At 43.6% G+C, this 12,127-nt stretch overlaps 1 protein-coding gene across 3 annotated transcripts in view; it reads right to left on the bottom strand.

Moving 5' to 3' along the window:
• Positions 1 to 12,127, bottom strand: part of FNIP1 (folliculin interacting protein 1) — a 64,963-nt gene that overhangs the window by 37,665 nt on the left and 15,171 nt on the right. The window contains exon 1 of one of the 3 annotated variants that reach the window (XM_021549545.3): positions 6,379 to 6,924. The exons of the other annotated variants lie outside the window; for them this stretch is intronic. Coding sequence (XP_021405220.1) covers positions 6,379 to 6,389 — 11 coding nt within the window. The 5' untranslated portion in view covers positions 6,390 to 6,924. Of the gene's footprint in view, positions 1 to 6,378; positions 6,925 to 12,127 lie in introns of those variants that run through there. 3 annotated transcript variants of the gene reach the window in all.

Raw genomic sequence — 12,127 nt, forward strand, 5'->3', positions numbered from 1 at the left:
TCGTGTAGCCAGAACTACAATCTTTGTTTTCTTTTCTTCCCCTATATGTGCCAAATTACACTGTCATAAACTGCACCATTCCTCTACAACTGCACAAAATGATTTGTGCAGCATTAATAGATCTTGTGCTCTGTCTTGTGATGTTTTCAAGTTCCAGCTATCTAAAATCAACGTCATAGAACTCAGCTTTTGTGTTTAAAGACACCAAAAAACCCCAGGGTGGTTTGAGAGAACCAGCTGGTTCTCTCCACATAAGCCACTGTGACTCAAGGGCATGGTCAGCAAACCACACAAAGTAGTCCTAAAACACCTGTTCCCAAACTGGTTTCCAAGGGAAGCTTTCCCAAAGCCTTAGAACCTTCCCTAGTGCCATACTCCAGATGAGGTCTCACAGGGAGAACTTGCAGGGATCAGGCTTGGAAACCATTCCATAATCTTCTCTTTAAGGGTGCTTTGTAGTCACCATCTTAAATTTTCACTTTAAAAAGCCAGCCATCACTTTAAAGACTAGCAAGCATTGTCATCTCTTGGCTTGGGAATCCATTTTCACTGACACATCTCAATTCTTGGAAGATAGGAAACAAGATACTTGCTGTATCCATGAAACCACCATGGATCATCTTTCAGCTAGTTTACAAGCCATTTCCTAGATCAAGTGAAATTCTGTCTTCCTTATTCTTGGCTTTTAGGCAAGCAGTGTTAGCGAGAACTTCAAGAAGCCAGAAACAAGGCACTGGAACTTTCCAGCTATTAATGAAGGATACAGAATCCCAATTTGCAAGAAGCTGTACACGTATTTCAGCAGAACGACACCCATAACATGGGTTAAACCTGGCATGTTAGACTCCAAGACAACAGCAAAATTTCCTCTCTAACTCAGCACCCAAAGGGTTTCCTGCTCTGTACCCACATTTTATGTGACCAATGAGTTCTGTAACAGCAGAAAATCCATTTGACCACCAAAGCCAACATCACCTATCAGAAGCTTTTAAGGCTGTTCAGTATAGGTACACAAGTTTTACAGCTAATGTAGTTACAATAAGGTGAAACTAAGCATCAGGACATACAGTTACACATTCTCCTGAGATGGAATCTATTTCCTAATCTGCCCATCCCCACCATTTAGCAACAAGAGAGAAAAACAGAAGCTGCAGAGAAGATGGTGTGCAACAAATGTCCAAATCAACTTATTACAAGAAAGAAAACCTTGAGCAACTTGAGCTGAAATAACTTCATGTCTAGATTTGGGGCCAAAGAGCCTCATACCCTCTCATTTGGACACCTAAAGCCAAGTGTTACCTGCAGCATGAAATGCCCACATGAAATGAGGACACCAAACTGAGCAAACTCTGTACCAAAACCCAAGCACAGTGATAAATTCAGAGCCAAGCTTACACTTACTGGAGGCTCTTCTAATTAACTCCATCTTGCATTTCAGAAAATGTAAGAAAACAAAGCCCCTAGTTTGACACATGCCTGGGGTGTTAGCAGGTGAGAGGCACAAAAGGCACTAAAGCTGGGGATGGTAACTGCTAAGAGCATGACTTTGGCCACAAGTGAGGAGAACCACTGCATAAACCGGCTTCCTGGAGCAACAGCCTCCATATATTAAAGTGAAATCAGTGGAAGTCCAGAAACAAACATTTTTTCCAGATAGGCCACTGTGGCTCCTATAAAGAAACTGTGACAATAAATAATGACTTGCTTGCCAAAAGGGTGCTATTGCTTGCTCCACCCTTGCAATGCGTTTGAATTTCCTTCACACTCAGACAAAAGCATGTCTTCCATTACCTAGTACTTTTGATATTTGACTTTGAAATTACTGGCAAAGAAGGCAATAGCTGTTCCAGATCTTAGGAAAGTCTACTTATAAAAAGCTCCAAGAGCAGATTACACACTAAGAGGAGAGAAAGCTAAATATAAAACTCTTGCTGTGTTCAGAAACATATTTGATGAAAGTAACAAGAGCTTGTTTACTTCTCAGCTTCTGCACATGACATTTTAACTTTCTCGAGACAAGAATTTAGTAGCTATTATCCATCATAATTTGTGATAATTCCAAAGAAGCGCTATCTCTGTTACATAATAGCATCCTTAAGCACATTTCAGCCTTGCAAAAACATTCCCTGGCAATAGCAGGCCACTTCCCAAACCAGAAGAGCCTTTCAGAGAGCTGGGGGAAAGTTCATTCAGACAGACAGTAAACAGAAGGCAGCCTGGCACCTCCAACTCACCCCCACCAGTGAGGGGGAAGCAGGACACAGAGCTCTGCTTTTGTTGTTAGCAGATTTAAGCTTGATATCTGAATAGATTATCCCCAGAAACATAAAATTCCTGCATGCAAGAGGCCTTCTCAAAACAAATATAACAGGGCAGCACTCCAGCGCTCCTCTTCAGGCAGATGAAAACTGACCTAGATCTTCTGAATATAATTAGTTCTGTTTATAAATGGAAAGTAACTTTGACATTTAACTGATGTTTTCTTGAGATTCCTACAGGAAAAGCAGGAGACATAGAATCAAATGTTCTAGCAATGATAATGAAAGGTGAGTCTCCATTTCCCACACTTCTCTGGAAATGAGTTTCTTGATGAGGATTTTTTCCCACATCACCTATCTGCCACTCTTTGATCTTTCCTTGAAACGTATTAGATCTAAAGAAAAAATCTAAAATTAACCCAGAGCAAAAACAACCATAAGAACTACCACCAAGAAAACCCCAAATACCTTTTACCAGTAAAAGTGTTTGTGACTTTGTCACACAGTGCTGTGAATTTGGGCATGGAACAAGAGAAAAACTGGTGACAAATTCCTTCTGAGCATGACTCTGCTCCTGTGGAGATCTCCACTAAACAACTGGGGATTCCTCTAGAATGAGATGTCCAAAAATACTTAGATGGAGTGGAAATCTGTTGACATATAAATGCTGTATGGGATGTTTTAGAAACAAAACCCAGCTCTCACACCATGACAGACTGGTTGAGGTTGGAAGGGTCTTCTAGAGGGCATCTAATTCAATGCCCCTGCACAGACCCTCACACAAGTGCAGAGTGCAAAAGAAAAGGAATTATTTGGGAGAGAAAGGGAAAATTTCTTATGATTAATGACGGAATTATTAGAAACTAGCAACAATGAGACCAAGATCTGAAAAATGGTATTTTAATGCATATTCAAGCTTAAGCCCTACTGTTGTTCAGCTCTTCCCTTTTCTCATCTTTTCTGCTTTTCTGCCTTTTTTACCTTCAGTCACCAGGAATATTACCTGCAGCTTACATTTACTCTACTATAGAGATTATATACTCTACTATAGAGATTCATAGCAATCCTGAATTCCAACTGCTCTCTAAGGATTAATTTTCTTGTGTTCCTGGAGTTTACTACCACCATCAATGTGTCTCAGCAAGAACTGAATGGCTGTAAATTGGTATTATTTCCTCTGTGCAAGTTTTAATAGATGACACAACAGACACAGGAATCCTTTGTTACCACTCCAACAATTAAAATACAGTATTTTCCCCTGTAATTGAATCCCAGTACATTCCTTCCTCCTCATTCCCACCTAAGACATGAACAACACTTCTTCATTACATTAAAGGTTTAGCTTAGTATTATCATCCCTCCTGGCTGAGACTACTTTTAAAACTGTTTATATTAACATGGCTTAGATAGTATCTGGTTTTTAATAAAAACAGATACTTTAGAAATCTTAAAATAAAGCAACTGAAGCAAAATGATCAAGATATTAAGCAGGTAGGAACTAGAAAAGAGTTTTCTAAAAAGTAAGGCTGCTCAAAACCAGAATAGGACTAAACATGTAAAAAGTAAGCTGAAACTATCAGTCAAACTATTGTTTTCCTACATCATATTACCCATAGTTATAAAAATTGCCTGGTGATGAATCACTTGGAACTATTTTTAAATGCATCTACGCAAATGATATTTATAGTTTATGCCAGCTTATCTGTTCTGCATGGTTTACATGTTAGCACCTTTTTAAAGGGTGACAGAACAGCCCGGCAGAGCAGACAGGCCCACCTTGTCCCGTGCTCCCCTCGCAGGCTCTGGCAGAAGGAAACATCTTCCTTCACTCCTGCTAGATGAGCATCAGAACAGAGGCACAGGGATCCCAGAGCTTATCTCCAGCACCTGTGGATGATTCTCCAGGTATTACCTTTGTTCCAGTGGTGCTTAGACCCAGCCAACTTCTACTGCCCAAACCTTTGACAGAGGCTGCATCTGTCATGAAGAGCTAACACTGTAAATATGAGTGTTCCACTGGATGCACTGGGATTTCAGAATATCTCCACATTCCATGGAGATGTACAGCCACATCAAAGCACACTCACCTGTACCTATACAGCCCAGTGTATGGGATCCTGCAGTGACTTTGCTACAGGGAAGGGTGATCAAGTCCAGAACGAAGTCAAGTCCAACCATCCTATCATACTCCTCTCAGCCCTGAAATTACTTTTCCAACCAGGAATTCTGTTCTCCTGCCCAAATGCCTCTGCAGATTTCTATTATCTCTTATTAGATTTTTTCTTTTGGCTTTGAGATGATACAACAAAAGTTGAGAATACAGGATTAATGGGGAGGGTCTTGTACATACTTTAATACCTTCCTACTGCATTTCAGTAATTCTCTTATTATTTGACCATTATTGTACAAAACAGCTGCACAGACCATTCTGAAAGATCACAACTAATTTGGAAACAATGAAAACAGAACTGTAATGTATATTAATGATGCTTGCAGCTTTGGAAGACCATCCCCTCTTACGAGGCATGGGCAGGTTATTTATTTCTTCAACAACAGCAGGTGAAACACAAAAGAACTTTCTCAGGATTCACAAGACAAGGATGATCCAGGCTGCATGGCTGATTTGCAAAGCTGGCATTTCAAGAGAGAGATTCCGTTTAAGTGCTGGTGACATAACACAACCATGAGGCTGTAAGGAGGAATAAAGTTCCCTAAAGTAGAAAAACTACAGGGCCTATACTTAGAAAAAATTTTGCAAGACATTTGTCTTTACAAGAGCTGAGGTCATGCCAGGGCTGTGTGACTGTGGTGGTGAGCACTTGCTGATTCTGCACAGAACAGCAGCGTTGGTGCCTCGGCCAGGGCAGGCAGGGAGCCCTCGAGGTTGGATTGCGAAGGAGCTCGCCTGGCGCCCCGGCTGACTCTGCCCTCTGCCACGGTGACCTCAGCTGCGCTTTCACAGAAGTCACAGGACCTGGGTTCTGGGTAGCATGGAAGAATAGACAGATGGTGGATCATCTCAGGGACAAGTACCCTTGACTGCTTGCAGTGACACGTTTCAGGTTTATCCCATGGAAAGAATGTTTCTTTAAAATACAAAAAAATAAATCCAAGCCCCCCTGCTTTTCATCTCTTGAAAGAGGGTGACATGTCCACAGCACTGCAGCACTGTGGAGGGTCAGCACCCTGCTCCATCTCTAAGTCTCATTATTTACCAGCTTAGCAATCCTCACCTGGAATAGATTCACTTCTTGAGCTCCAGGAAACTTGTGCTGCTTATACTAAGTACATATTGTACACCAGGAACAAAGTACACCAGCCAGGTATTTCACAGGTATAACAAACTTGGACCTGAACTTCAACTGCCTGCCAAGCTCCTTGGCTCTGTCCAATTCTTTATCTGTATATGAAGCTGACTTTAGTTTGTTTTCATTTTTTCTCCCTTCTAATGAGAGTCACTTGACTCTCATTACGATACCTAATTTATACTCTAAAGTCTAATACATGAGCCAGATGCTTTTCCACAAGCAAAAAGATATAACACTGACAGGTTAGGTGCAGCCTAGTCAACACAGTAATCATAATCTGGAGTGTTATACTGAAAATAAATGGGTGGGAAGATTTTGTTAAAGGTGTATAGTATGTTGAACAACCTCACTATTCACACACCTTGCAGAATTTACAATCACCGTTAATAATTTCATAAAATATTTTTAGGACTACTTCACTTAAGCCATTTCAAAAAGTACCTGTTCAGGTTTTAGCTGATTTAGGCAAATGTATGCATGCAGATATATGCACATACACACACAAGTATCATGCTCTCTTGAAATATTTTTAATTAAAACCAGACAAAAATGAGACACAGCTCCTATCAAGTAAATTCACTAGCACTGAACAAAATTACATTATTCAAGCAGACTTCCCTTTGCAAAGTTACAAGACAGAACCAATTCAGGCAAAAAAATTGCACCATTTTAGCATAAAATTATAGTGAGAATCATAAAGAAATAAATCTCTAGAAGATTCACATCTCTGGAAAATAAATATTTCCATCACAGGGAAAATAACAAGCTTTCAAATAATTATAATTATCTCAAGAACTGTGCAGCGACCATACCTGGGAAGCATCTTTGTCCCCCGAGCAGTTCCACTTTTCAAAATCCCTATAAACTCCTGTTGTGCCTGGCTGCCAACTCAGGTTAATAATAGCAATGAGCCATATTCATCCAAAACCACAAGACTGTCAGGTGACATATCAAGAGGTCTGAATTTAACTCAAACAAAAGACTCTCCATGCTGCAATGCAAAGCCTTAATCCTAGCAACAGGAGCACGGAAACCACCTTAAGGACAGCAGTGTCGGGGTTTGCACCCGGCTGCGTTTGCGCTGCCCCGGAGTTTCATAACCCAAATCCTGCCCCACAATTCTGCACAGCCTGGGATTTCTGCTCGAGGAAACAGCGCCCATCTCCTCCGCTCCTTCGTCTCATCCAGGCTTGCTGCAGAGAAAATCAGCGTCATTCGGGGGAAGCCCGGACCTGTCAGTGCCATCCATCCGCACGCTCCCGGCCGCGGCTCATGACCGAGTCCCCGCACCGCCGGCATTCAGCCCGCTCGGCGCGGAACGGGGCGGCGGAGCGGGGCGGCCCCCTGCGCCCCAGCCCTCACGTCCCCGCAGCGGCGGGGCGCAGCCGGCGCCCCCAGCCCTCACGCTCCCGCAGCGGCGGGGCGGCCCAATGCGCCCCAGCCCTCACACTCCCGCAGCAGCGGGGTGCCGCCGGCGCCCCAGCCCTCACGTTCCCGCAGCGGCGGGGTGCCCCCTGCGCCCCAGCCCTCACGCTCCCGCAGCGGCGGGGTGCCCCCTGCGCCCCAGCCCTCACGCTCCCGCAGCGGCGGGGCGGCCCAATGCGCCCCAGCCCTCACACTCCCGCAGCAGCGGGGTGCCGCCGGCGCCCCCAGCCCTCACGTCCCCGCAGCGGCGGGGCGGCCCCCTGCGCCCCAGCCCTCACGCTCCCGCAGCGGCGGGGCGCAGCCGGCGCCCCAGCCCTCACGCTCCCGCAGCGGCGGGGCGGCCCCCTGCGCCCCAGCCCTCACGTCCCCGCAGCGGCGGGGTGCCGCCGGCGCCCCAGCCCTCACGTCCCCGCAGCGGCGGGGTGCCGCCGGCGCAGGCCGGGCGTGCGGGCGGCCGAGCCCGCGCTGGCAGCCATCATGTGACGCCGCTGTCACCGCGGGCCACCTGCGGCCGCCAGCCCGGCGGCACCCCGCGCCCCGGCCCTCCTCCGCAGCGCTCCTCAGGCGGCGCTCGGCGGGGACGGGGCACGAGGAGCCCCCGGCCGCCCCCGCTGCGGCTCCCGCATCCCGCCCGCTGCTGCTCCCCCTCCTCGCTGCGAACAAAGCCCGCGCTGTGTGCTCAGCGAGGGCTCATCAATACTACACGGCAAGAAGCGGGCATATGCAAGACAATTGGTTGGCCACAGACGGGGAAAAAAAATAAATACGCAAAATAATGCGCTGAAAGAAAACCCGACCAAGCCGGGTGGCTGTAAACAAGGTTTCCTGGTTGTGCTCCTGGTCATGCTAGGAAGGGTACCCAACCATCACAACAGCAAAGTGCGTTTTAACAAACATTAAATAGCAAAGAACTATTTAACAAACTTATCTCTAAACTGTGGGGGAGGAATGAGGCAGACAGACAGGGAAGTGAAGAAGGAATTGGGCGTTCAAAAATGCAATGCATATTAAAAGCCATCTAGTCCTGTCACAGGCATCAGTGGAGCTAATCACTCATACTATGAATTCTGTATGATCTTCAGATAAAATTCAAGTAATACATGATGGCAGAAGGCTACAGCATCACAGTTCCTACTTTGGGTTCTTTCCCCCAGTGTCTGAAAACCTACAAGTTTTGCCAATATTTTAAATACATAAGCAGCAAAAATAGATTTATCATCAGGATATCCAGTTCCACTGCATCCCACAACCCAATGATATTGATGGTTCCCCTGTATCACAGAGGGGGTGAACTGGTGCACCTGTTCATGGACTTTGGTTCCAAGACCATACAATCCCAAGAGGACAGATGTCGCTTGTCATCTGGAATAGATTCCAAAGCAGAACACAAAGCTCCCTGTTCTGCTACGCATCTCATGGGTTAAGTTCAGGGAGAAATCCTTAATCTCTTGCCACTACAATGGTTTTGTTGCTGTTTTATACGATGGTAGTATTTTTATGTTTGGTGCTGGACAAGTGTTTTGACATAAAAGCAGCAAAACTAAAGAGAGATAAAACCATTATCTTTTGTTACCATGCTTCACAGGAAGTTCCTCATTTAGAAATGAAGAATTGAGGTCCTGACGCCACAAACCCATACGCTGTAAACTTGGCTTTTCATGTATGACTAGTGCTAGGGAATTCAATGGAATTACTCACATGAGCAAAACTGGGCATGTGCTGGTTACAAGACCCATGCCTTAAGCCCCAATTTTGCCTTTATAGCTTAAAATGCCAAACTTTAGGAGACAAAAGCAATAACATCTGACCATTCCTAGCTACCTTCTTGATCTAGGGAAGGAATGTGCAGTGCACAGTAACTTCCTTTACCTGTATGGCAAAGGCACCACTCTCTAAAGGTTACTGATGTCAAAAGTGACCTTTTTTTCTTAGACATGCAATGCTGAGAAGTGCCTTGTATTATGTAAACATTTATTTACAGGAGTAACATCTAAGGTTTCCATTTTACATCAGGGTAACCTGATGCGTATTAAAAGAAGTGCTTTGAAAGCTGACCCAGCCTCCATCCAACAACTGACCAGGAAAAATACTGGAAGGAATTTCTCTGCAAATAGAGACAGACTCAAATCGTACAAAGAGTAAACAGTGCTTTAGCCAGATCAGTGAATATTTATTGCTTGAGGAAGGAATTCAGATATTCAATGTTTGTTTATACACACTGTCACCACTCCCATATCCAAGAAAACACTGGAGCATCTTTAACATGAGATAGGCACCATCCTCTTCTCTAGGTGTATATTCAACCTTTGAAAGGGTGAAGCTTTCCTTTTTTTTTTGGTGTCTAAAATTTGAGCTTGAAAATCAAAGCTGGTAATATTACCCTGCTTCAGAAAAACACTCAAGCTCAAAAAAATGAAGTTATCAAAATCTCCTGTGATAGCCCATCACTTGCCAGGCAGGTATTTCAGTATCCATGCATATCCACTCAGCTGCAGATGGGAAAGATGTGGGCAATGGTGTTCAACCACATCCAGCAGCCCAGAGCCCAATGGGCTCTGCAGAACCCCATGCCCAATTTGGGGGGGGGGGGGGCATGTTCTGAAACACAGAGAAACCAAAACAACCCTAAAACAAACAGCACCAAACATAACCACTTCCTTCAATGTAGACAAAGGCATTTCTGAAAACACTTAAAACCAATGCAAAGGCTCATATGCACCTTTTGGGTATAAATAATCTGATTTTAAACCAAGTAGACAACAGAGTTTGCTCCAACCACAGGCTAAAGAGTAATGAAATAATTAATTTTTGGTCTTCACTGCCTTAGCAAGTTTTTTCAGTCTTTTCTCTAAAGGAAGGCTTCCCTCACACATGTTGTAAACACACACAACAAAGAGCCAGTGAGTGAGCCAAGAAATATTTATTGCTTAGTAATACACAAAGGTAGGAGCTACAAGCCACACTAGATGAAAAGAGAGAAAACCAATTAGGATTTTATTTGAAATCTGACTAGAAATGCTTGGATACCATTTCTCTACAAAATACTTGCCTTAGTAGAATTACCACTGAGCTAGACTTCTAAACAAATGTGCTTTCTGGGCATTTTTGTATCCCTGAAAAAAAAAGAAAAAAAAAAAAAAAAATCTCTGCTGGAGGAAGAGAGCAGATGTTAAAGCACGAACCTTCCATACATACCTAGAGCACATACACAAACCTGCACACACAAACATAAGCCCAGCCAAAGGTCAGCAAGAGCCCAAACAATGAGAAAGATCACTGCAAGCAGACCTCAGGAGCTTCAAAACCTGAGCCCTCTATTCTTTAAAGGAAACCAGATTGTTAAATGCTGGAAAAAGTGCTTTTGATATGAGATTAAAAAAAAAAATCAACAAGTTTATAAACTCTCCATACACAGGAGTCTCACTACCAGCACAAGGTCTCATGACTGGAATAAACTGTCTCTACTGGCATTGTAAAGGAGCATCAGCAACTACAAATCTGCCTATGAGCATTCTTGGAGGGTAAGACATGAAGCAATTATCTCTCTTTTAAGAACATGGAGACCTCAGCAGATTGACTATCCACTGCTGTAATTTTTCATGTCCTCATAAAAATGCTGAAAATAAGAATAACTATCAAATTAAAAATCTGATGCATGGTTAGGTTACTGAAACATTGGTGTTTGTTCTGTATCATATTTCCAGACGCAATCTACTATAAGACACCAAACAAACCTCCATAATACCAACTGGTACTGCAAGACAACAGGGCATTTTCCCCCTGCCAAACAGTTACTTTATTGTGAACACTTGGGTCTGCAGAGCAGACTCTTCTGCAATAGCTATTAAAAATGAAGTGCAAATGCTGTGTTGTGTGCGTTTAATGAAAAGTTGGGGAGAAAAAAGTTCCATTACAAATTGCTTTTGATGAACATAGTTGGAAATAGCATAGTTGGAAATAAAGACTCTGCTAAAATCACCCAGAATTATGTAATGCAGCAGAGGAGGGTTATGGGGAGCAGACTGTGTTCCCTCCTTTGTGCTGTGCAGCTCTGGAGATGTCACGAGAGGTTCAACAATCCTTAAATCCACACACAAAACTAACCTGACAAAAAAAAAAAAAAGAAGCTCACAAGCTCGGATTTATCAACTGCAAAGTCTGCTTAGGGAATTTAATGGTGAATTGATGCTTTTTATTTTGGAAATTGTGAATATCAATAGATGAGACAATGAAGAGAAAAGACAAACAAGAGTCAAGGTTGACTGCAAGACCTCTTTTGTCATGAAAATAAAGACATGTTAGGAATCACTAAGGCTCAACTTTTTTATCAACACCAATACTAACAATAAGAATAATAATAATAAACCCTTGAAAGATTCCTGATGGAATAAGGGTACTTTGGTTGAATACTTCTAACATTTTCAATTTTTTAATAGACAAATATTGAATTTCCTGTATTTATCTTCAGCTTAGAGTGTCTTTAAGGCTTTTATTTTCAAGCACGTCTCAGAAACCATAAGGACTATGGCAGTTTTATTCTTTTTGCACTGCTGAAAACTGAGAATTTCAATAATACTTCAGGAGACATTAAAAGAAAAGCTGCAAGGTGCATAACCGAACTGCTGGTGTGCTGTAGCTGACATGTCAGCTGATTCCTGCACCAAGCAAACACATCTAAATAAGCTCTTTTTTTAAATCAGACAGATACATCTAAAAATAAATACATTTTTAAAGGCCGAAAGACTAGCACGTAAACAGCTGCAATTCTTTTATGTCATGCTTTTTAACCTGTGAGCTGTAGCCATGCTAAGGTGCCAGTGGATCCCTGCCAGGGCAGCTGCCCAGAGCCTGCTTTTTCCATCTTGAAACGCGCTGGCCTGGCTGCAGGTGGGCAGGATACCTCCAGCCTGGAGATGCCACTCCATGGAGTGCCCAAACCACCGGCACCTCCACCAGCACATGACAGCCACCAAAGCTCTGGCTCAGACCCTGCACCTGCTGCACAGCCCTGCGAGCGACCCACGAGCCTCTGCTGCGTCGGGGTGCAGGGAGACATCTGCTGCTGCTGATTAAAACATCCTGCAATACTTGTTTTGTGAATTTTAAAAGGGGAAAAAATATGGCCTTGGTGGTGAA

Source organism: Lonchura striata, chromosome 15 (assembly GCF_046129695.1).
Source record: "Lonchura striata isolate bLonStr1 chromosome 15, bLonStr1.mat, whole genome shotgun sequence".
In the NCBI taxonomy this organism is placed as follows: Eukaryota; Metazoa; Chordata; class Aves; order Passeriformes; family Estrildidae; genus Lonchura; species Lonchura striata.